At 41.7% G+C, this 25,820-nt stretch overlaps 1 protein-coding gene across 4 annotated transcripts in view; it reads left to right on the top strand.

Moving 5' to 3' along the window:
* HMGXB4 (HMG-box containing 4) overlaps positions 1-22,395 on the top strand; it is a 31,665-nt gene extending 9,270 nt beyond the window's left edge. For 3 of the 4 annotated variants that reach the window (XM_060165258.1, XM_060165259.1, XM_060165260.1), the window contains 6 exons: positions 12,198-12,279; positions 13,231-13,295; positions 14,273-14,378; positions 15,251-15,420; positions 19,651-19,773; positions 20,278-22,395. In XM_060165258.1, coding sequence (XP_060021241.1) covers positions 12,198-12,279; positions 13,231-13,295; positions 14,273-14,378; positions 15,251-15,420; positions 19,651-19,773; positions 20,278-20,322 — 591 coding nt within the window. In that variant the 3' untranslated portion in view covers positions 20,323-22,395. The remainder of the gene's footprint in view (positions 1-12,197; positions 12,280-13,230; positions 13,296-14,272; positions 14,379-15,250; positions 15,421-19,650; positions 19,774-20,277) is intronic. The other variant, XR_009543357.1, reaches the window with a different exon arrangement.
* The last annotated feature ends 3,425 nt before the right edge of the window (positions 22,396-25,820 follow it).

Raw genomic sequence — 25,820 nt, 5'->3', positions numbered from 1 at the left:
AACATGCATCTCCTCCTCCATCTCCTTCTGGAGTCCACATGTCCTACCAGTCAATCCAAACTAAAAACTATATGCTGATTATTTTTCTCAGTACTTCATTATGAAATTTTTCAAACAGAAAGTATTGAAAGAATTGTACATATGCCACCCATTGAGATTCTTCAGTTAACATTTTGCTGTTTGCTTTATCATCCATCCGTCCATCCATCAATCCATCTTATCTTTGTTAATGTATCTTAAAGTAAGTTGTAGGTATCACATACACACCCCTAAACACTTCAGCTTGCATATCATTAACTTCAGCTCAATACTTGTTTTCTGGGCTTTTTTTAGGTAAAATTCACATATGGTAAAATGCACAGATGTTAAGTATACCACCTGATGAGTTTTGATAAGTTCACACACCTGTGTGACCAAACCTCTATCAAGATACAGCTATTACCCTCATCACAGATACCCAGTGATGTTTCTCATACCCTTTCTCAGTCAATCTCCACCCCTAAAACCAACCACTGTTCTGATTTTTTTCCAACCTTATGGTTCACTTTTACATTTCCCTCTTCCCTGCCCACACCCTCCACTATTTCCACTCAGCTGTTGGGCCTGATACTCTTCCTCTTTAATAACTTCCACACCCTTATGCCCTCTATCACCACTGCCTCATCTCTCCCTCATCCCTCTCATTAAGTACATTACTACTTAATGTAGTAATAAATGGCCCCCTTTCCATTTCTTCCCCCATGCAAAATTCATCTTACTCTGATGCCAGAATGAACTTAAGGACCACTTTGATGATGACAGTTGTCTGTTCAACATCCTCAGAGCATCCTTACTGCCTTTATGTTAGACCCATAAGCTCCAGGAGGACCGGGATCATGTCTGTCTTGCTGTCTACTCTGTCCCTGGTACCTAACCCACAGTCTGGCCCATCGTAGAAAGTCAGTAAATACTTCTTGAATGAATAAGTATCAAAGTCCAAACCCTTGACCAAGCATTCATAATTGTGATTTAGCCCGAAACTTCCCTCTTCAGCCTTACCTCCTGTTAGTCTGCTTTGCGTGTACTGTGTGGGGACCATACTTGTTCCTTACCGTCTTAGCTCCACTCCTTGGATGGTATTTTGCAGTGACCTTCTTCCCCTTGTTTTTTCTCCTTCACATATTGAAGGCCTGCCTTCCCTTCAAAATGCAGTCAAATGCCGCCTCCCCTAAGACATCCTGACTCTCCAGTTATAATTAACTTCTGAATTCCCATAACACCCTTGCTATGGGAAGTTACTGCACTTGTTGTCTTCCTTATATTGGATTCATCTTTGTATATATTCGATTTCCCCTACTGAAGACTCCTTGAGGGTGTTTTAGTTCCTTAGGGACTCTCAGCCACCTTGATGTTATTACCTTCAACTCCTCGGTGTCCTTGGTAAGCATTTTGTGACACATGTCAAATGAATGAATATGTGGATGAAAACATAGCATCGAAAAGGTAGGTTGTAAGCAAATGATAAAGAATCTTGAATGCCAAAGTAAGGGATTTGGCCATGGGCACTTTGGGGTTATGAGCAGAGTTTAAATATGCTGTAAATGATAATTTAAGAATAAAATGATGAAGCTATACCTGGTGACTTAGACCGAGGAGAGACTTGTGGCAGATCACCCAGGAGGTTATTATAGTCGGAGGTCAGTAATGAAAGCCTAATAGAAATAAAATTGAAGAGACTGATTCAAGAAAGACTCTGAAGAAAAAACTGACAAGATCTGGCAGCTGGGCTTGGCTCTGGGGAGCCAGAAACATAAATGAGTATATAAATGTCCCTTAAGGTTTTGAACCTGGGTGGCTTGCAAGATAAAATTATAATCTCCTCAAGGGTAGGGACTTATTTATAATTCCCCCATGCAGCTAGCAGTTGCTAGTGAAAAGTGAATTTCAGTTTATAGCAAAAAATCTTACTATGAATCAGTATTTGACTGTGACTGTCCAAACCTGAAACCTGATACTTTGAATGTAATCATTTATTTAGCCAACAGATTATTTATGGGACATACCCCATGGTTTGGTTTTTGTTTTTGTTTTTTTGCGGTACGCGGGCCTCTCACTGTTGTGGCCTCTCCTGTTGCGGAGCACAGGCTCCGGACGCGCAGGCTCAGCAGCCATGGCTCAGGGGCCCAGCCGCTCCACAGCATGTGGGATCTTCCCGTACCAGGGCACGAACCCGTGTCCCCTGTATCGGCAGGCGGACTCTCAACCACTGTGCCACCAGGGAAGCGCTACACCATGTTTTTTAAACTTGACCTGTGCCTGAAAATTTCCATGGAGCTTTAAAAAAAATCCTTTCCAAAGAAATAAAGAAATTTTTTAAATCCTGGGTTTTGTTTCAGTATAAAAAAAGAACTATCTGAGGGAATTCCTTGGCAGTCCAGTGGTTAGGACTCTGCGCTTCCACTGCAACGGGCACGGGTTCAATCCCTGGCTGGGGAACTAAGATCCTGCAATCTGAGCAGTGCGGCCAAAAAAAAAAATAGTATCTGAAAGTCCACCTAGAGATAGAAAGGAAGGTTTCAGGAATAGCATTCCCTCTGCCTGCAGTGAGCACACACAGAGAGCCCCCTGGTGGAAATGCAGGAGGCCTCTGTGTGCCCTTTCTACCCTAGAATCTGTGACCAAGACTGCAATGAAAATAGAGAAGCAAGAGAATGGCTGGTTTGGGAGAAGAAGAAAAGTTAGGTTTAGATTCCAAGATATAAGCATCTAGAGATTCAGCATAGCTAAGTGGTTAAGAGCGTGGCTATGGAGCCAGACACCTTGGGCTGCATTCCTGGCTCTGCCACTTCGAAGCTATGCGATGTTGGACAAGTTGCATGACTTCTCCATCTACACGTGGGGATGATGATAGACCTACCTGGTAGGGTTGTTAAGGGTTCAGTGAGGTAATACATGGGAAGGTGTTCAGGGCCTCAGTGTGCCAAGGCCCTCTGGGGCGCCACAGCAGACTCACAGTGGCACCACTAGATTTTTTCAGCATTAACATTTCAGAAAAAACAGTCATACTTGCCATCTGTCAGGTACCTCATGAACTACTAGCGCAAAGTAATTCACAGGTTCAACGTCTTTTTATGTTCCATTCCTTTCAGTGATTGCTGTGATAAAAAGCACGTACCACGTGAAGACCCACACAGGAACCATGAACCAACAAAGTTTGGGAACCTTGGCTTTGCACAGTGTTGGCACATTAGCTGAATAACATTCAATACATGTTAGTTGTTACAGTCATCATCTCAGTAGACTTTCCAGGGAGCAGTGGAAATGCGAGACCTAGAGTTCAGTGGGCCACCTGCAACCAGGGTTGGAAGAGGGGCCGTGGTGCTGGAGGAGACACTGAGAGGGCTTAGCATCGCAGAGGGATGAAGACAGTTTCAAGAACAGATTGGTCTCATGCTTGAGGAGACAGGAGTTCAGGTGTAGTGGGGAGAATGGAAGCCAGGCTGGCAGAGTTCATATGAGAATGAGAAGCGAAGGCAGCAGTGGGGGACTCTTCCTGGAGAATTTTGACTGATACAAAGAAGGGAGATTGGACTCTCTCCCCTGTGAATGGTGACACTTTCAGTGTGGAGTTTCATTTAGGGAGTGTTTTTTTAGCTTTTCTGTTTGCCTGTTTGTTTCTTTGTTGTTGAATCCTGCTTTCCAGGAGGAGAGAGAAATCATATGGTGATACCTTGATGATCGTTTCCGCTTTAAGACCATCCCGTTGGAGTGGGGATCTTTTGGTTTATGTTGGAGGAGCAGGATATGGTAACATTTCAGAAATACCTTACTTTTGGTTTTACTAAATCAGTAAAAGCCCATTCACTTCCACTCAAACTAAAATCTGTGACGTTGCCACTTCAGAGGAATGCCTTCACTTACCTGTATGTTTCCAGAATGTTCTCATTTCCTCTAAGCAAATGAAGCCTGGTCCAGTGGCCTAGTGCCTGACACACTCAGACATTGCTGTTGATCTACTTATAAACTAAATTCCAAGAGATAGGGCTTCCCTATCTCTGGTGGCGCAGTGGTTGAGAGTCTGCCTGCTAATGCAGGGGACATGGATTCAAGCCCTGGTCTGGGAGGATCCCACATGCCACGAAGCAGCGAGGCCCGTGAGCCACAACTGCTGAGCCTGCGCGTCTGGAGCCTGTGCTCCTCAACAAGAGAGGCCGCGATAGTGAGAGGCCCGCGCACCGCGATGAAGAGTGGCCCCCGCTCACCGCAACTAGAGAAAGCCTTCGCACAGAAACAAAGACCCAACGCAGCCAAAATAAATAAATTTTTTAAGAAAAAAGTTAAATTCTGAGAGATAACTAGACTTGTCATGGTGTTACATAAATTCTCCCTCTGTTAAGACTGACGCTGAGTAACAGTAGCGATAAGTGGTACAAATCAGGAGGTACCATCTCTGAGAGCCTGCTATGTGCCAGGCTCTCTGAGGCATTTTTGCACACATAGGGTCTTGACTGACAGGTATTGTTAGCCCCCTTTCACAGAGCAGGAAGCTGAGAAGAAAAGACATGGAGCCAGAATTTTAATGGAGGTTCTTTAACCCCAAGGCTGTACTCTTTCCACTGTAGCACATGCCTTTCCAAAACTTAAGAGACGGTTACCCGGTGCCACAACCAGTCTTTGACAAAGCTAAAAGTAGGTTCTAGGGTAAGGGAGACTGACATGGTGCACTGGTGTCTGACATTTGTCCTGTGGAAGCATACAGATGTTGAAATGAAGGGGTAGAAAGCTTGGACTCGAGTTCAGCAGACTTGGTTCTTGTTCTTGTTGCTACTTACTAGCCTTGTTTTCTTGAGATTGCTTCCTCGCTTCTCTGCTCACTTGTGAAATGGGGTTATTTAGATTAAATTAGGTGTACGTGTAGCACGCTTGGCACACACAGGGCAGGGCTCAGTCAGTAGCTGCTGTTAACAACGACTGTTGCTTTCATCCCACATTCTTCGGAAATATAAAATATACTTGAAAACATCTTTTTAAAAGTTTTTTTTCAAGCACTCATTTCACATATTCGACTAAGCAAAAGGGCTCTTGTTTATGTTTTCTTTTGCTTTTTAATATTAACCTCCACCTTTTAGGAAGCAAACTCTGTAGCTGTCACCTATTTGGAAAGCAGTTAGGAACCAGAAAGAAAACAGGGTCTCTAAGGACCAAAAGCAGATGTTATAGAGCAAGTTTCCTACAGCTCCTTGGAGCACGTCGTGGGCACTGGGGAAAGGAACATCAGCTGGAGAGGAGTCAGGGGACCATTCTGACCCCGTTGTTTTCTTCGTAGAACTTCACCTACGAGGGTGTTGTGAAAAGCAGACGAGGTAACACAAATGAATGTGCATACCGGCCTTTTCACACACAATTCTGAGACTTTGTTATGCATTCAGTACATATTTATTCTGCACTTACATTGTGCCAGGCACTGAATCAGGTACAGTGTTAGCTCTCAAAGAGCTCCGTGTGTAGTAAGGGGTTGGAAAGCATTCAGAGTGTTGAACCTCAGCAGAGGTGGGTGCAGAGTGCCAGGGAAAGCCTGTGGGTGTCCAAGAAGCTTTCAGGGGGAGGCAGCCCTGAACTGAAACTTAAGGCCAAATAGGTATTCCAGTCAGGGAGTGGAAATGCATGTGAAGGCCCAAGAGGGCATAGGATGTTCAGAGAACCACAGGAGGTCCAACCAGCAGGTTAAAAGTAACCATGTGGAAGGCAGGAAGGGGGCTTTAGTAAATTACAATAATAATAAGAGCTATACTTACTGAGTTGTTCATATGTTCTAAGCACTGCACTATGTTTTTTATCTATGGTGTATTGGTGAATTTTCACAGGAACCCAATGAGATGTAGGTATTATCCTGTCCATTTCACAGAAATAAGCTCAAAGTGAAATAACCTGCCCCAGGATGCACACCTGTTTAGTGGCAGCACAGGAATTTGAACCCAGATTTTTCTGATTACAGGACCCAGAAAGAATGTTTAATTTATATTCAGTGGTGTATTATGAGAGAGAGCAGAAATAGATTCCCATTCAGAATGGTTAAAATAAAAGCTTTGGTGTGAAAACTTTACTGCTCTGTCACCCTTTCCTTTAGCCAGATCGCATTTAGGGATCTGAGTCAAGTTAGTTCAGAGGAGCATCAGATGGTGGCCCTGCCACTCGCTGGGTAAATGACTCTGGATCTGTTTCTCATCTTTAAAATGGCAGGAATGATGGAACTTACCTCATAGGGTTGCTGGGCGGGTTAAATGAGTTTCTATAGGTAAAGCCTTGGTAACAGTGTCTCCTACACAGTATTAACATCAATGAAGAGATTGGATTCCTGTCATCAGCAGAAGAAAGCCAAGTTTTATTTTGAAGATTCATAAGTGATGTTTTGCCTTAATTCCCAGATGTTTTATCCTTTAAAATAGGTTTTTAAACTAAAATAGGTTCTTAAACCTAAGCTATAGGTTCATAGATCGGCTTGAAGAGGGATTTCTATCAGTTTCTCAAAGAGTTCTATGATCTCAAAGAATTCAGCCTGACTGCTTTAAACAGGGCATTAAGAAGTTGCTCTTAGGGCTTCCATGGTGGTGCAGTGGTTGAGAGTCCGCCTGCCGATGCAGGGGACATGGGTTCGTGCCCCGATCTGGGAAGATCCCACATGCCGCAGAGCGGCTGGGCCCGTGAGCCATGGCTGCTGAGCCTGCGCGTCCGGAGCTTGTGCTCCGCAACGGGAGAGGCCACAACAGTGAGAGGCCCACGTACCGCAAAAAAAAAAAGAAAAAAGTTGCTCTTAGAAGGTCTTGATATTGTGACACGTATCCTCAAACATTTAAAAAGAAGTTCTGGCTGTAAAAATTACAACTTTGTGAGTCACACTTAAGTGGATTTGTTGCTAGTCATTTGCTGCTAGTAATAAAGTATCCAAGTTTTTAAAATATTAACATTTTGTTAAAGGAGAGTCCATGTTATTCCAGATGTAACTACTGTGATTCACTTGCCACACTGTTTTCTTGCACTAGAAAGTCTAGGGTGCAGTTACTAGCCTTGCATTTAGAGTCACTTGGAAATATTTTGATGTCTCGAGATCATTATTTGTGTTATTTCTAACTATTAATGTAGAAAGATGTCTGTTCCCTGGAAAAAATTTAACCCTTAAGTTCGAATTCCAAACTTTGGATCCACAGGCCTGAGTTGCATCTTAGAGCACAATGGTTAGGTTCTAAGGTCAGCACATAAGGTGAAAATTGTCAGTTTCCCTTGAAAATCCCTTACGAAGGCTCCACAATGAAGGCCAGCAGTTGCTCAGTCCAACAGAATGTCAGCCCAGTGCACCTGGATTTTACTCTCTTCACCAGGTGAAGTCATTGGTATATGTTAAAGAGCCATAATTTTATTTATTTATTTTTTCATAATTTTATTTTTTAAACTATGTCAGCTCCAAACATCAGAATTACACTTGGGTAGCGAGTTACACACACTGAGGGAGACATACAGGAACTGCCTGGGGAAAGCAGATCTCATGCTGTCACACACACTGCAAGGAATGGGTTCTTAGAGCAGAATCACACAGACTAATCAATCCATATCTCCCTCTCTCCGTCTCTCTCTCATAGCCAAATAGAACTTATATGAACTCATGCCTTTCTTTGTAATGCAACCTCATTTTATCTTGGGCCCAGTAAAGGGGGATTTGAAAGGATTGGATCACTTAGAGCATTTGGGGATGTGAGGCTGCTACTAAATTAATAAAGGCGGTGCAGCACCCAGAGCTCACTTGCGTGGCATCTGAACATGACTAACTTTACCAGAAGAATGCTAAAAATAGGACCTTTACTACTGAAACGAAAGTTTAAAGTAAAGGCCTTGCTGCTATTTTCTTTGTCTGATTTAGGTCAGAAGATTTCACTCTATCCTCCCTCACCAGAATTTCTATTTTTAAAAAATCTTGTATTAGCTTTTTGGATGCTACAACTTCTATTTTGAAAAATACAGAGGGGATAGAAAGGAACTTTCCTATTGTGGCATAACAAATTACCACAAATCTAGCAGTTCAAAACAATATCCATCTAGTAGCTCACAATTCTGTAGATCAGAAGTCCAGACAGGGCTCCACTGGGTTCTCTGCTCCATCTCTCACAGGACTGAATCCAGGTGTTGGCTAGAACTGGGTTCTTAGCTGAGGCTGGAGGTCCTCTTCCAGGTTGTTGACAGCATTCAGGCCCTTGCAATTGTAAAACTCATGGCAACTTGTTGTCTTCAAGTTCAAGGCCAACAACAGGAGAGTGTCTCCTGTTGGGTCTCACCTCTTTTAAGGGCTCACTGGATACGGTCAGGCCCACTCAGGATAACCTCCCTTTGGATTCACTCAGATTCAGCTCACTTAGAGACCTTAATTACATCTGCAAATTCCCTTCTGCCATATAACATAACATGATCACGGGAGTGATGCCCCATCATATTCACCAGTCCTGCCCACAGTCAAGGGGAGGGCATTTTACGGGGTGTGTCTACCAGGAGGCCGAAATCCTGGGCGCCATCTTGGAATTCTGCCTACCGCAGAAATAACATGACTGAGTACCTACTGAAGTGCCAAACGCTGATTAATTCCCACCTCTGGGAATGGTATTAACCAAGTTTTACTGACAGGGAAACTAAAGCTCAGGGAAATGAAGCAGTTTGTGTAACTAGTAAATAGTATGGTCAGGATTCTAACCTTGCTCTGTCGGCCTCCAAAGGCCAGGCTCTTTCCATTTTTTCACATTATCTCTGATAAATCCTGTCACTTCTCCCTCCCTTTCAATTTATCTGCCTTTCTCCAACCCCACTGTCTTGGCTGTAGGCCTTCATCATCCCTCTCGGGCACTCCTGCAGCAGCCCCCCAATCCCCATCGGGCTTCCTGCTTCCGCTGTTGCTCTGCTCCAGTCCATTCTCCATGGTCCTAACGTGCAACCTGACCATGTGACTTCTTGCTTAAAATACTTGCATCACTTCTTTCCAATGGAGTCCATACTCTTTAATACAGGTTACAAGGCATCCGTCTCTAAGCACTCCGTGCTTCTCTGAGATCATCTCCTACTTCTCTCTCTCATGAGTGTCACCACTCTAAGAGCCTAGAACACCCGTAACCACTCTTCACCTGGCTAATTCCACCCAGCTTTCCAATGTACATTTAACGTCACTTCCTCCAGAGGCTCTCTTCAATTGCCTAATTTGTGAGGTGCTCCTCATACATGTTCCTGTAACACCCAGTAGTTTCCCTATAATATTGTCGCATTTTATTATGACATATTTATCTGTCTTTTCTGTTAGGTTATGTGTCTGGTTCTTGGCTGTATTCCCAATGTCTGGCTCATAGTGGATGCTCAGTAAATATTTATTAAGAAATGAATGGCAGAATACTTTGGTGGGTTACTTCTTTTCTCTTTCCTTTGCAGTCTCCTTTTTAGTCTCTGTTTTTCCTTCTTTGCCATTGAAATACTTTTAATATCACATGTCAGGGGACTTCCCTGGTAGTCCAGTGGCTAAGACTCTGCATTTCCAATGCAGGGGGTCCAGGTTTGATCCCTGGTCAGGGAACTAGATCCCCACATGCCGCAGCTAAAGATCCTGCATGCCACCACTAAAAGATCCCGCATGCCGCAACGAAGATCCCGCACATATCAGTGAAGATCCCGCGTGCTGCACCTAAGACCCGACACAGCCAAATAAGTAAAAAAATAAATAACAAAATTTTGTTTTTAAATATCACATGTCAGAGAGCAATCCACTTCTCGTGCGTTTTATTCAGGATCAGATAATTAGTATAAGGTGAAGCTAAAATGGTGAGAAAAAATGGTGGGCCTTCAAACTTTACATCTCATGTTTTCCACTATTTTATGCTGCTTGACTGCCTTAGAATAAGATCTGGGCTCCAAAAGCTCATCCTCTTAACTACTCACTGTACCCAGTACAGATACTCAATAAATGCCGGTATATTTTCTACATAATTGAATAAAGTCCTTTATAAGAGTTATGAGAGGAACCCCTTTCTTCACTGTGTGGATTTAGATCTAACATATTGGGTAAGAGTTGTGATTAATTTTGTAAAGGTAGGTTCAGTTTTATGTTATAGCTGTAGGTAGCCTTGTGGAATAGAGAGCATTGACTTTTCATAGTCTTATATCATGTTTGAGAAAACATTGTTAAAACTCCTTGCAGGTTTTATTTTATGGCCAAATGTCAGGCCTATGAATAAGCTGTTTTTAAAAGATTAGTCTAAAATTTTTGAAGCTAAATTTATAACAAACATGGCATAATTTTCATAGCCAAAGAAGTGCTATCTCATTCAGAGCAGTTTACTTTGGAAGATGTTTCAGGGTTGTTTCCATTCTTCAAAAATGGTTTCAGAATTCCTTTTGGAATTGAAGTCTGAGACATCACACAGCTTTTTTACTGTCATAAGTTTTGGCTAGTCTTTGGCCTTTGAGGATAGTTGTTTTATGAAAACAACATTAAGAACTAAGGTGAGGGCTTCCCTGATGATGCAGTGGTTAAGAATCCACCTGCCAGTTCAGGGGACACGGGTTCAAGCCCTGTTCCAAGAAGATCCCACATGCTGTGGAGCAGCTAAGCCCGTGCGCCACAACTACTGAGCCTGCGCGCTAGAGCCCGCGAGCCACAACTACTGAGCCCACATGCCACAACTACTGAAGCCTGCATGCCTTGAGCCCGTGCTCTGCAGCAAGAGAAGCCACCACAGTGAGAAGCCCGTGCACCGCAATGAAGAGTAGCCCTCACTCACCACAACTAGAGAAAGCCCATGCGCAGCAACGAAGACCCAATGCAGCCAAAAATAAATAAATAAAATTTTTTAAAAAAAGAACTAAGGTGAATAAAGTGTGTGATCAGGCTTCATTTAAAAACAAGGTGCAACTCTGAAGTCACAAGACAGGACTGTGTTGGTTGGTTTGTTTTGGTTGTAAAATCAGATTCTTGAGGCAAACAGAAGTTTCCGGTAGCTTTTAAAGCACCAACCAACCGTTCATGTCATTATAAGTGCAGGACCAGAAAGGACTATCTTGGGAGGCGATGGAGGACTGATCATCATGTTTTGATACTTACAGATGAGGTTGTAAGGAAAGCCAGACTGAAGACATCTCAGTTTATTAGATAATGGTTACAAAGGGATAATCTTTTCTTTTGAAAAGTAATTTTTTCTGTTACAACATATTTTTTTTCTTTGGCCCATAATGCAGAGCCCTGGAGGTCAGGCTAGGCTGTAGCCATTCTCGTGTTATAACTGGCATAGCTGCAGGACCCAGGGAAGTCACTATTTTTCTAAGTTTCCTTTCTCATCCTCAAAATGAGAGATTTGAACAGGTGCTATCTAATGCACCTTTTCAGGTAGGAAAACTCTTTTCTCCTGAGTCTATGGATAATTGTAAAATGGGATGCATAGTAATATATAGTATCTTCTGTTTTATATATCCCTCATTGAACTGGTTTTAAAAGCTCATTTTGTTTTTGTTTCTCAAAAATCATGCATTGCTTTTGGAATTGTCATAAGTGAAGAATAAACATATTTCGGGTAGTACAAAGCAGTTTGTTGAAGTGAAAGAGGTTCATCTTACGTTAAGTACCAAAGAATTGTCTTCAGTTATTTACTTTTCACCTTGGACCACAAGAATGTGAATAATAAAATAACGATAAACTACAAGTGACAGTCAAAGCAGGATCAGGAAAATTTTAAGATTAGAAATCAAAACCAGAGGAACAATATGAACAAAATTTAGCTCTTGATTTTCTGGCCCCAAAGCAAAGGGAAATTATGTGGTTCTTATTTTCAAAGAAGATGAAAACTAGACACCCAAGGAGAGGTAAAGATTTTCTTAGCACTTAATTCTAACCGAAATATGTAACATTTGTAGAAAGGATGAAGAGCGTTACAAATAATTATCAAGTAGCTGCAACAACCTGAAAAATCTAAAATTAATTTAACATGTGGTTTTTACCTTCTAAAGTAAAACTGATACTCATCTCTGAGTCATAAGTAACATGGATTAAAAATTAATTATCGTGTTTAGGAAAGCTGGTTAGTAATTTAGCACTCTTGATGAAAAAGTGCAGGTATCTTTTTTGTTTTGTTCCCATAGATGCAAGGTTGCTCAACCTGTGTTCTAATTAAGTCTTACCCTGTTCTATTTTTATGTGGTACTAGCCAAAAAAGAAGAACATGTCGGCCTACCAGGTGTTCTGTAAGGAGTATCGTGTAACCATTGTGGCTGACCATCCAGGCATAGGTAAGAACATTTCTCATCTTTAGTGCTTTTACTTTCCATCTGTGTCCCTGAAGCAGTGCAGTTAATCCAGTCAGCAGGCAAACTTATTCCCATAGTATGAAAAGAACACAAATCTCATTTCTTTCCTCAGTTGTGCAAGTCACTGTAGATTTTGTCTTAGTTCACCCCGTCCATAAAGCACACTACATAAATACGCAGTTGTTTCTTTCCAAGGTTCTACAGTTGACCTTTTCCTTAAACTGCCCTCAGTATAGAGTCGGAGTGAGATGACATATTACATTGTTCATATTTGTCTCTATATGGAAGTTAGTGAGGTGAGAAGCACACTACACCTCAGGCCTTAGACAAGTCACGTACCCTCTGCACATCTCATTTGCCCAATGTGTGAACTAGCTTCCCAACCTGCTCACCAGGGTTGTTGTGAGGCACACTGAAGCACCGTGAAAGACACAGATGTGCTTTATAAAGCACGACCTCGCTCTACATGTGGAAGCACAGCATTACACGTCTGGCAGATCGCTTCCGAGCTGCTCTAGGGAAATTCTTCTTTGTCTCTGAGCTCTCAGAAATTCGGTAAAACTCTAACATCTCTTAATCAGTCAAATTCTCCATAACATATTTTCTCTAACTTAAGTAGATAAGCCCTGTTCCGTGGAATCAAATTAAAAGACACCAGAAAGATGCTTAAGGAATAAGTCCTTAGAGAGTAGACATGTGAGAATTTGAGCCTGTCTCACGGCCACCAAAACAGCCCCTTCCTTCCAGAAAAGAATCAAGGAAAGTGATGGGGTTTGGTTTGGTTTTCTGAAAGACTCTTGTGCTATTTAAATCTGATCTTCAAGACCCTTTTCCTAGTTTTTGCTCCTATCAGTCGTCTGTTTTGTTTATGGTTAAACCTTTACTGTTTTGGGTTGTTTCTGTTTTTTATTTTTTTTTACTCTTTTATGCTAGATTTTGGGGAACTAAGCAAAAAACTGGCTGAGGTGTGGAAGCAATTGCCAGAGAAGGACAAACTGGTAAGTACAGTTTACAGTGGACACATTTTTCATTGCTTTATGCCTTCCAAAATGTGTGATCCTCCGACACACCATCCCAAACAGTGGCAAATGGTTTAGCAGAGGACAATAAAGTAGTTGGCGCCAGTTCACTCTACATGAGGATTTAGCTGCAGGGAGGCTGTCTTCTAACCTCATCTAATTTTTTCCCACCAACCTGACATTTGAGCCAAAAGATGATGTAACTTGGGCAATGAGTCATGTTAAAAGAGAATCTAAAGTCAGAGACCTTGACCACAAACACCTACTAGTCAGCTGTGGTCTGAGAACTGAGGAAAGTGGTCCACCTGATAGTCACAGCAAATAATAAAAACATGGGACAATGTTTACTAGGTAAGTAGGTTCCAGGTCATCATCCTCATCAACCATTACCAAATAATAAACCTTCCTGTCAAAAAGCTAATAAGACAATGATAAATAGTCATATTTGAATCACAGTTACTTTCCAATTAGATGATATGAGGGTAGTCTAGGCATTAGAATTACCATCTTGCTTTTTTAAGGTACAGCTCATCTGGGTGAAAACAACATATATTTTTCACCCAGATCAATTATCTTTAGTTTCTGTTTTCCATGTCATTGTTATCCTAGTATTGGTGTTTCCAACCGGCAGGTTAGAAGAAATATTTAAACCACATGGACATTAGGATGAGCCAGATGTTTCCTCTATGATTTTACATTTCAACCTTAGAGTGATCATAGAATCAATGCTGCAATGTGACCATTAGCACTGGGGGGTATTCGTGGTCCTCTACTAAGATACTACTGTCACGGCTATCTGAAGCCTGTTCACTGACCCTCCAGCTTAAAAGTTAACATTAACCCTCTGTCTGCTCCCCTCCACTGTTCCCTTTCTTTTCTTCATTCTCCTCTTCCATGACTGCTTTCCCTTTTACTTTTTTGCCCTTTTAAATTTGTTTGCCCTGATCTGATTGCAGATTTGGAAACAAAAAGCTCAGTATCTGCAACACAAACAGAACAAAGCAGAAGCTACAACTGTGAAAAGAAAAGCATCCAGCTCAGAAGGTTCCATGAAAGTGAAAGGTATTGACCACATCCCTCTCCTCTTTTCATTCTTTTCCCTAGAGCACTGTGAATTTTGCTTCCTCACTAAGAAATGGGGAGAAGAGCCTATATTAGAAGCAGATCTTGATATCCAGATATTATTACTAAATATTAAGGGTTGCCAAAAAAATTTAGAAAATATTGTGGGTTTTTTTGCGGTACGTGGGCCTCTCACTGTTGTGGCCTCTCCCGCTGCGGAGCACAGGCTCCAGGCGCGCAGGCTCAGCGGCCATGGCTCACGGGCCCAGCCGCTCCGCGGCATGTGGGATCTTCCCGGACCGGGGCACGAACCCGTGTCCCCTGCATCGGCAGGCGGACTCTCAACCACTGTGCCACCAGGGAAGCCCTAGAAAATGTTAAGTCAGAAGTCAGCAAGCTTTCCTGTAAAGGGCCAGAGAGTAAATATTTTATTTTTTTATTATTATTTAATTTTTTTTTAATTTATTCGGTTGCACTGGGTCTTAGTTGCAGCTCTTGGGCTCATTAGTTGCGGCATGCAAACTCTTAGTTGTGGCATGCATGTGGGATCTAGTTCCCTGACCAGGGATCGAACCTGGGACCCCTGCATGAGCTTGGAGTCTTAACTGCTGTGCCACCAGGGAAGTCCCTGAGAGTAAATATTTTAAGTCTGAGGGCCATATGCTTTCTCTGTCACATATTCCTCTTTGTTTTTTCTACAACAACCATTTAAAAATCTAAAATCATTCTTAGCTCACAGGCCAATATAAAAACAAGTCATGAGCCAGATTTGGCCCACAGTCCATAATTTTGTTAATGCCTGGTAGAGCTCATAAAAAGGGAAAATCTGGAAGAATATTGGCAAGCTTTCTCTATTTTGTCTCTGTTCTCAGCTTCCTCTGCAGGAGTACTGTCACCCCAAAAGAAATCCCCACCCACCACCATGCTGTTACCTGCCTCGCCAGCCAAAGCCCCTGAGACAGAGCCCATCGACGTGGCTGCTCATCTCCAGCTGTTGGGAGAGTCCCTGAGCCTCATTGGACACCGCCTGCAGGAAACCGAGGTGAGGGCACTGCCAGCAGCATGACTCCAGTTGCTTATATAATTTGAATCCACTTACTCATTCCACATACATTCATTGAGCAACTACTGTATGCTGGGTTATGCCAGGTGCTCAGGATACAGTGATAGAGAAGAGAGATGGTAATAGAAACATCTAGAGATATGGAATCTACCTACTGGCTCTCAAAGTTTACACTAATACCATCCTATTGAAACAATGGCACAAAAGGAAATTAGACTACCCTGTAACTTTTTTTCCCCCAGTTTTACAGAGATACAATTGACATATAATCCTGTAACTCATTTTTATTTTTTAAAAATGCAATGGGAAAAATGAGTACAAATCCCATGGAAGCTTTGATCGTTATTATTTCTAAGAGAGTTTGGATTTTTCTATGCATTTCCAGCATGGTTTTCAATAGACAGATTAGATTGTACAGGGGATTAAGTGTTCCTCTACTGCTTTGAAAGTAGGTAGCAACTGGGAGATTGAGGTTCTCAAGCTCTTCATTTCTCTGCACTTGAATCATACAGTCCTATGTACCCTAAGGAGATCTGTGTCCTTTTAAGCTTCAATTTCAAAATCACTTAACCTGCAAAGCTGTCATGTTCCATTTCTATTACCATATTCAACTTCTAATCATATTTCTCCCTGGCTAACTCAGTAAGTAGTGTAGTATTTCAGTTTTCCACTGGGTCCTAATAGGACATTTCAGCAAAGAAATCAGTCTGAATTACTAAAGCCATCTTTAAGCTGAGAAATCAGTGTAGGGATATAAAACTACTCACTTGCTTTTATGTGGAAGTTGAATTATTATTCAACAAATAAAATGCCAAAGGCCGCAAGAGATGAAGCTTTGTCTAAGTTCTTTGGCTAGTTTCTCAAAATTTAGTAGGTGTCAAAACAGCTGCTTTCTTGTAGGCCCAGATATTTGAATGGATATAGATATTTCCAGAATAAAATATTCTGGGATCCTTATTTATTTTTCATATTTAGACATTCTTACATTTCCTAAAAAGTTAAAATTTTAAATGATTTGTGTTTTTCACCTTCCATATTCCAGATTTTCCCTGATGTTTCCATTGAGATTAACAAATAGTTGTTGAGTACTTAGGCATTATTCCAAAAACTGGGGGGAGTAGAAATTATGATGATTTCATATCCTCAGGAAACTTACAATCTAATTGGAAAGATAGAATAGATAAATAATTAGCAAATAAAACAAGCCAGCTTCTGTGAGCGGTTGCTGTGGGAGAGTTACATATACATATTGACCAGAAAAGGGAAAGAATGTTGCAGAATCTCTAGTCCCCTTTTTTTTAACATAAGGAACAGTCTTATTACGATATAATTCACATACCATAAAGTTTACCCTTTTAAAATGTAGAATTTAGTGGCTTTTAGTATATTCACAGATTTGTGGCTCCATTACTACTGTCTATTCCAGATCATTTTCATTACCCCCGAAAGAGACCCCATATACATCAGCAGTAATTCCCCATTCCCCCTATACTCCACTTTTTCCCAGACTTTAATCATTTGTGTATATCTTCACAATTTTGCCATTTCCACATACCACTTTATACTGTTATTTACTTTGTATTTTTTTAATTTTAATTTTATTGGGGTATAGTTGATTTACAATGTTGTGTTAGTTTCAGGTGCACAGCAAAGTGATTCAGTTACACATAAATGTATATTCATTCTTTTTTAGATTCTTTTCTCATATAGGTTATCCCAGAATATTAAGTAGAGTTCCCTGTGCTATACAGTAGGTCCTTGTTGGTTATCTGTCATATATAGTAGTGTGTGTATGTTCATCCCAAGCTCCTGATTTATTTATATTTTTATTTAAATAAATTTATCCATGCTTTCACAATGATGTCCTCGATATCACAAGTGAGATACTCTAATCTTTTTTCTAATATATCTCAAAATGGATTTATATCAAATAATTAATGTTCACCTCTACGCCACCTGAAATTAGTAAACGTACTACACTTTAAGGAACACTAATTTATACAGTTTGCTCATTTAAAGACTGAATACCTGAAACCTAATGAAATTAACTGACCGTTATTACAAGTTTACACAACTCGCTGTGACCGAGCACAGCTTGCCCCACTTCTCAGCCTGCTCTCATTCTGCGGCTTTGTGCCACCTGAAGCAGTTACAGTAGCGCTCGAGAGCAGAGAGTTAGGGGGTCAGGAGAGGCTCTGTGAAGGGGATGTGGAGTTCCAGTGGGACCTGGAAGGATAAGCAGGACTTGGTATCACGGAGCTGTTGGAGAGAGACATCGTAAACCAAGAGAACATCTGCTTCTCGGCCCTGGAGTTTTCTGCAGAGATGGGCCAAAAGAGACCCAGTGGGGCTCTAGACCCCCCATTCCCACTTCAACCAGATCTTTTAGCTGTTTTATATATTGGGGTTCCACTTAACGTTTTATTTCCAGAGGGCTTTATTGCTAAAATGATGAAAAACTAGAAGATCCAATGCATAGGGTAGAGGAAGGCTGAATATTAAGGGCATAGTCCAAACTACAGAGGGAAATGACTGCTCAGGAACTACTGGAATTTTTTGAGTAGGGAGGAATGATCAGAGCTCTCATTTGGTTTTCACTGAGAATATCTTCTATTTTAGATTGGGAGTGAAAAGTGACCAGAATTAGGGAAAAGTTATAACAATAATCTAGACTAGACGTGACAAAGATTTGAATTTAACAAATATTTATTGAGAGCTTACTCTGTGCAGAACCCCAGTATTTATTGGAAGGATATAAAAATGAGTATGACTTGGTTCCTACTCTCAGGTTGCTTATTGGGAGAGTCGAACATAAAATATTAGCTATCATTAACTGTAGGGCAAAAGTATGGAATAATATTCCTAATTGCTGTCTTCCGTTGAATGCTCACTCAGGCAGCTTTGGTTCAGAGTGCTGTACATGGATCCTTTCCTTTAATTCACACTGCAACTTTGTGAAACAAAATTTGTGTTCCCTTATTTTAGAGAAGGAAAAACAGACTTAGGTTAAGGAACTTTCTCTAGAGTTTAGCCCATAAGTGCTGAAACAGAGCCTTGAGTTTGGTGGTATGACCTCAGGGTCCACGCTTTTAACCCTTTGCTGCCTGCCTTGGAAGTGGGGGGAGACATTGGACAAGGAGAATGAAGGGAAAGAAAAGTCAACAGTGGCAAGGCCTTGAGACTGGGCAGATGTGTGAATGGTGGTGATTTTAGCAGAGGGAGGGATGCTAGGAGGAAGGGTAGGTTATTTCTCTTTACCGTATGTTGAGATTGAGAAATATCCAAAATGAAAGCCCTAGCAGGCAGCCCGAAAGGCAGTTTTGGAGATGAAGATGTTGTTAATAGTAGTAATCATTATTGATACTTTCTGAGCACTTCCCAGGTGCCAGGCACCACCCCAGGTACTTGATGTCTGTTGTCTCACTTAATCCACTCCGTGCTACAGATGCTGTCAGTACTGTGTTTTTCAGGCACAGTATAGAAAGCCGCTTGCCCCTCTCGGTGAGTGGGATATAGCCAGGTTCTCAACCCCGCATCTCAAGCCCAGAGCTCATTCTCTGAAGGACGCTTCTGTGCTGCCTTCCTAGGTGACATATCCTCACAGTACTTCTGGTTGAAGCAGATTATACAAGAGCTGGGCAGCATTATTTGTAGCAAGCAATCTTATTTGCTATGTCTTTGAATCACAGAGATATAAACAATATGCATTTTATAAGTTAAATTTTAAAAAGAACAGAAAAGTGGTATCATCCACTATCAAAAAAGCCACATATGTGAAGTGTGTGTGTGTGTGTGTGTGTGTGTTAAATGTTAATGTGTAGAATTCTCATGGTTATCACATTTGAGCTATATTTGTGGAGTTCATAAGAAAAATACTTTTGCATACATGATCTCCACAAATCTTCCCAGCAGGTCTCCAGAATAGATGAGGCATTTTTTACGATTTTTCGATATAGGTGTTTTGGGGTTTTTCCTACTGTTCCTAAGTGACTAACCTAAGGTCTCACAGAGGGTACAGTGGATTAGCAACATAGAAAGGAAACCTGGGAATGTATTCTTATCAAAGCAGAGACCTTCCATTTCTGCCACAAGTTTCATAGAACCACCCAGGACTTAAAGAACCATGCAAGGAACTCACCCAGAGCCTGGAGGGAGCCTCAGGAGTGTGAGTCAAGCTTCAGTCCTCTCCTGTCACGCTCTCCTTTTCAGGGCATGGTTGCTGTGTCCGGCAGTTTGTCAGTGCTTCTGGATTCCATCATCTGTGCGCTTGGCCCCTTGGCGTGTCTGACCACACAACTACCTGAGTTGAATGGCTGTCCCAAACAGGTCTTGGTGAGTTTCCTTGTTTCCTGGGATTTGGGGGGCCAGACCCCTTGGGAGCCAGAGAGGCCCTGCCTTAAAGAGCCCTGTGAAGCACAAGCCCATAAGGCTTCCTGGATACAGCGTTGCCATAGGCTGTCGCCCCGTGAACATGACACTGAGTGTTGAATGCCTGCCAGGCTTTCAGTGAAACAGCAAACACGCCGTTTCCTAAGATTTCTCTCCTTTGGAGGGAAGCGTTGTAGCCCTTAAGGTACTGCACCTCCTGTGTTGCCTATTTGCTCTTCCAGAGACAAAGGAAGTACAGGAGTCTCCTGCCTCTATTTTACTAGGGTTAACGGGAGAAGCCAGCAGAAAAGCTCCCAGCATAACAGACAACGGCGTGACATCTTCTCTCTCCCTGTTTTCTCTAACTCTAGATTTTCTTTCTCATCTCTCTCCCTTGAATAAAGAAATATGTCTCAGGGAACTAAGGTAAAATACTCTTCAGCTGAACCTTTTTCCTTTGTTTTGCAGTCAAACACACTAGACAACATTGCTTACATCATGCCTGGACTGTGACAGCAAAGACTCTTGGGACAGAAACCTTATCCTGCCTGTTGCTGGCTTGTGTATATGTGACTGTTCCAGATCCCTTCACTGGCATCTGGGTGTAGGTTTTAAATTTTTATATATATGCATATATATATATATCTATATATATAATGTATAATATATACATAGGACTGTAACTACTTTGCTTTTAATAATTTTATGAAATGGCAAAGGTTTAGCCAAGAGGAAACCTTGGCGTGAATATGGGCTTGGGATTCTTCTACTGTGGTGGATAAATCTGCCTTAAAAATCAGTGTAACTTGGGGGCTGGGGGCTTGTTCTGGATGCCAAGTGCATCGCTTTAAGGTCAGCTAAAATGTGATTTTTTTCCAAACTCAGTTGTACCTCCAGACCCATCACTGACCATTTGCCTTACCTGTCTTACAGTCTGAAATGTAATGGGAAAGATTATGGGAAGATGTCAGTTAACTGAAAGTACAAAGCTTTTCAACTTGAAGTGACCTAGGTGGGAAGTGATAACATCGTTCCCATCTGAAAGTTATTGCGATGGCTTAAGTTAACTTAGTAGGGGGTTCATTCCAATTCCTGCTCTACCAGTGTCCATGTCGCAAAACTTACTGTAGTCATTGGTACCATTGGCAGCCTCAGCCGGAGCCAAGGAGATTTGTGAGCCCTGGAGAGGGTAAAGCTGTCAGTGCCACCAGTTGAATGGCCTGTATTGTGAGCTGACCCAGAGCATTTGGTCTGCAGAACTAAGCGCTGGTATCTTCCATTGGCCGCGTCAGCTTAGCTCACAGTTCTGCTGCTTAGCTGCTTGGCGGGTGTGGAAGGTGAGCTTTGCCCAGGCTGATTCCTGGGTTCATCTCATTGGCTCCCCTGCTGGGCAGATACACAGCGTTCTGCATTCCACACATAAGCGAATTGCGAAAAAAGTACTCTGTCCTCATGTAGGGTTATTTATGTGCGTGTGTGAATGTGTGTTTAATTATGTGTATTTAACTCTTAAAACTCTCCTAGATTTTAATTTATCCTGTAAATTTCTGTATATATAATTTAAAAACAAGAGCCTCCACCAGCAACAGCATGTGGAAGATACAGATTTGTCAATTCTGCCTCCCTTCCTTCCTCTGGTCTCCTCTGCAAACTCCAAATCATCTACACTTTAAGGTATCGTGCCTCAAGAAGGAATCATTATGTTGGGATTCTAGTTCTTTAAAAATGAATGATGTCAAGAAAGTAAATAAAAAGGAATGTTACCATTCCCAGCTGCCCTTATTTCCAAAGAACCAGGCTTTTGCTTCCCAGTTCCAAAGAAAACAGTTGAGCACTTCAGCGTTGTTTTTAAATTCGGTTTGAGAGTCCACGTCAAAACCAAGCTCTGAGGTGACTGCTTTCTTCCCTTGGCCTGGACAGAGCACTGCAGCATCAAAGTAGATCTTGGAGGACAGTGCCGCCAGCCTATTTAATTCTGCTGCATCCTATTTAATTCTTTCCTTTTTTCCCACCAGTGTGGTCACAGGGCTGTGTTTCTTAAAGGTATTCTGGCTGCTTAATGCCTTTCTCACCTCAGAGCAGTTTTGAAATTTAACTGGGAAACAGAAGGAAACAGGAATTCTTGGGAACCAAAATCACGAAGAGCAGAAATCCTGGTTTAATTTTGTGTGTTAGCACCTATCCCACGCCTCCTCTGTACCCATGTCAGTTTTCTGTTTGACACAGGGTATCAAGGAAGGGCCTCGGAGACGTGGATTAGTACGGAAAGAAGTCAGTCCTACCATTGTCATTTGTACACATTAATGAAGTCCTGACGAGGACCTGCTTTTTGTTTGTTTGTTTTCCTTTAAAATCCAAACCTATTGTATTTGTATTTAAAATTTGTACACATTTGTATAATAATCTGTTCCTTGTGGTATTTGGTACTATTAGAGGAAAAACTTTGGATTCAGACCTTCTTGCAATTTTTATATCATTGTTTTATTTTGTTTTTTAAATAAATTCTAGCTGTTTGATCCAAATCCCATTATAGTTGTATAAAGAAATAAAATTTTGTACTTATATTATTAAAAATCACATTTTTAATATTTGTAGTCCAGTGTCAGCTATCTTTTCCCTGTTGCTAACGAAAGTTGCTATGAAATTTTAAACCTGTCTTTCATACTATATCCTACCATAATTTTCTTTAAAAAAAAATCCGTTTGGAATAGAGGTCAAGTTTCTGATCATAGCCATCTTCCTAACAAACATCTTGCTCTGTTTCTAGTAACTTCTACGTTGCGGACTCTCATCTTCTCTCTTGCAAACTGCAAAGCCAGTGGCTCTGATAAGCGTAGCTCTATTCATTGGCAAATGAAATTGTCTGTACATTACATTGTTGGCCTAACTCAAGAAATACCTATGAGTCTTGTATAAGAATCACATCCAAATCTTGTGCTAAACCATGTGTTTCAGTACTGTCCTTACTGAGTGATGTTGGATTGGATAGGTCACTTAATCTTTATGGGCATCTGCAGTCTAATCTGTAAAATAGTGTTAGTCACTTCCCTGTCTACAAGCCTTGAAGCCAGCCAGCCTGACATGAAGTTTAGTAGTATTGTGAACATTCAATATATGAGATCAGACCTTTCAAAGTAAAAATTTCAATTCAAACACACGGTTGTTAATAGTCATAAATAGCAAAATACTATGATTGGTTGAAAGGCTCACTTCTTACGGAGAGGCAGCAAAAAAGAGACAGCTATATTACTGAACGACTAGAGTGATTGGCATATTTTATCACACTTACTCCTCCCCAAGGCTTTATGAATATTATCCCCCTTTACAAATGAGGAGACAGATGCAGAAAAGTACTTTTCCTGAGTTTATATAGCTACATAAATGGCAAAGCCAGAATAAACACACTGGTACAGTTGACCCCAAAGCTGAGGCTCTCTTCAACCCCAGGCCACTTTCAAAGTTAAATTGTGTATGTAATTCATCAGAATCCTTCCCCATTATATGCAGTCCTGAGCAAATGTGATTGTAGGAAAACTGTCAGACCTTTTCATTGTTCAAATGTCCTTTTGTCCTAGCTGGATTTTACTATACAGACCTCACTTTTCTTGTCATCCTGTTGTCTTTAAGCTTTGGAGGCAAAGTATCTTGATTTTTTTGTCTAAAAGTACTTAAAGGATATAATTATGTTACATTTATGCAATATGTCAATTTTAAAGGACTTAAAACATTTTTATCCTTAGGAAGGCATTAGATTTTTTTTCTTTTTATTTTTAACATCTTTATTGGAGTATAATTGCTTTACAATGGTGCGTTAGTTTCTGCTTTATAACAAAGGGAATCAGCTATACATATACATATATCCCCATATCTCCTCTCTCTTGCGTCTGGCATTTTGATATTGATATTGCTAAAACACTTAAAAGGAAAAATTAAAACAGACTTTTTACTAAATGAGTTTGTTCCTGTTAGGAAACACTTTGAACACATAGTTTTAATTAGTTCTGTACTACATTTAATGTTTGCAATTTACATTCCTATCTATTGTATTGACAAAATCCACATACTTCCATTTCTAATATAATAGCTAAATAGCTTTCTGTTTACATAGAGCTATGATTTCATTCCCTGTTTGGGGGTATATGGTTTCTTACCATGAAGCATAAAACTTATGGCTGTTTTATTCTTGGCAGAAAGCCAAGATCTGCCCATAATCACTTTAATCTATGCTTTTTTGCGGTATGTGGGCCTCTCACTGTTGTGGCCTCTCTCGTTGCGGAGCACAGGCTCCGGACGCGCAGGCTCAGCAGCCATGGCTCACGGGCCTAGCCGCTCCGCGGCGTGTGGGATCTTCCCGGACCCCCGTGTCCCCTGCATCGTCAGGCGGACTCTCAACCACTGCGCCACCAGGGAAGCCCTGCCCATAATCACTTTAAACCAGAGTGGTGCAAGAAGGCAAGAACTTCTGGTTAAATCACCACCCAACATGGGGATGTTAAAGGTTGTTAATGGAAGAATCCAATGGAAAATCATGCTAAATATATTCCATACAACCAAGCAATATGTTTAAATGAAGAAAAACATGGAAGGTACCTGACATGAAGATCCTCTTAAGTGTACATCTCCCCTTATAGTCCAAATACCATTACAGAAAGGTAGATTGATTTAGATTTTCATGCGTTAGTCACTGTGCTGCACAACAGTGAGAGAAATGGACATAGCATCCCAGCCCTCAAAGAGCATCTAGACCACTGGGGGTATGGGCATGTATTAACAGGTCTCATGAGCATTATTAAAACACTTCAAAGCACAGAAGTACATGACGTCCATAAAGCTTTTATGTTGTACGGTAAAGATGTCAGCCCCTATGACTGCTCAGATTAACGGAGGTGATTAAGATCTAATTCACGTTTTCTATCGTCCTAAATTTCTGCAATTTACTAGCCTTTCAAATTTAAAATTCACAGATATGCCCAAAAAATACTGAAGCATCCAGCAGTAACCCAAACTACCAAAGCAGTGGTTATTGTATCTTTTGGAGTGCATGTCATTAGAAGCAAAAAAAAATAACCAATAGATCTAATATTGGTATCTAATGAGTAGATGACATAGCTGAAACACAGCACACGAGAAGGTTGAAGATATTAGAATTACAAAGCTGCGAAGAGCCTTTGAGATTCTTAATTCTTAGCTTGGGGTCCACTGCTGCACCTCAGGGACCCCAGAAACTCCCTGAGGTCAAATTGTATCTCTGCCTTTTTTCTTCAGAAAGGCTCCGCTGCTTTCTACACTTTCTCAAAGGAGCCAGTGACCTAAAAAAAGAAAGGTCCTTGACCTAATTCCAGAATCCAGAGAAAATGGAAGCCCGCTGTTTGAATCACACAGTAAATGAATGGTTGAGATGGGTCCCAGGACCCACTCGTGACATCTGTGTGCTTTCTGCCACCTTGGGCTCTAGCCCGTCCCTAGCTGCAATTCACTGAGTTGGCTCTCAGTGTCAAGGTGTCGCAAAACCCTTGGCCCTTCCCTCCTATTTTGAGGTAACGGAATCTGGGCTGCAAAGAGGATACATTTTGCAGCCGGGAGACCTCGATCTCAAATAGGAAGAGTCTTCTCTGGGCAGGGAGACAACAGGCCAGAGAGGCTGTCAAACCCAGCAGTGGGTGTGTAGTCATAGTGAGGTCCTAGAGGCTAAAACTAAGAGCGAGAGCTGGAGTCTCAGCTTGCTGGGTAACCTTACCCAAATCATTTCCCTGGTCTGAGACTGGGTTTTCTGGGTGTGTAGAGATCAAAGACAACGCCCCTAATCCTTAAAAAGACGTGAAGGATGTGGCTTAGACCCAAGCGCCCCAGGCCCGCAGCCGCCCGACGTCGTGCGTGACGTCCACCGACGCCGAGTAAACCGCAGTGAAGTCATCGTCCTCCGCCTCGAGGCGCCGACCCTCCATGTCAGGGGCGGGGCCTGCGGCCGGCTCCAGACTCCCTCCGCCCCGCCCCAGCCGCGCCTCCTCGAG

Source organism: Lagenorhynchus albirostris, chromosome 11 (assembly GCF_949774975.1).
Source record: "Lagenorhynchus albirostris chromosome 11, mLagAlb1.1, whole genome shotgun sequence".
Taxonomy (NCBI): domain Eukaryota; kingdom Metazoa; phylum Chordata; class Mammalia; order Artiodactyla; family Delphinidae; genus Lagenorhynchus; species Lagenorhynchus albirostris.
Note: the sequence above shows the minus strand (reverse complement) of the source record. Positions and strands in the feature narration are given on the sequence as shown.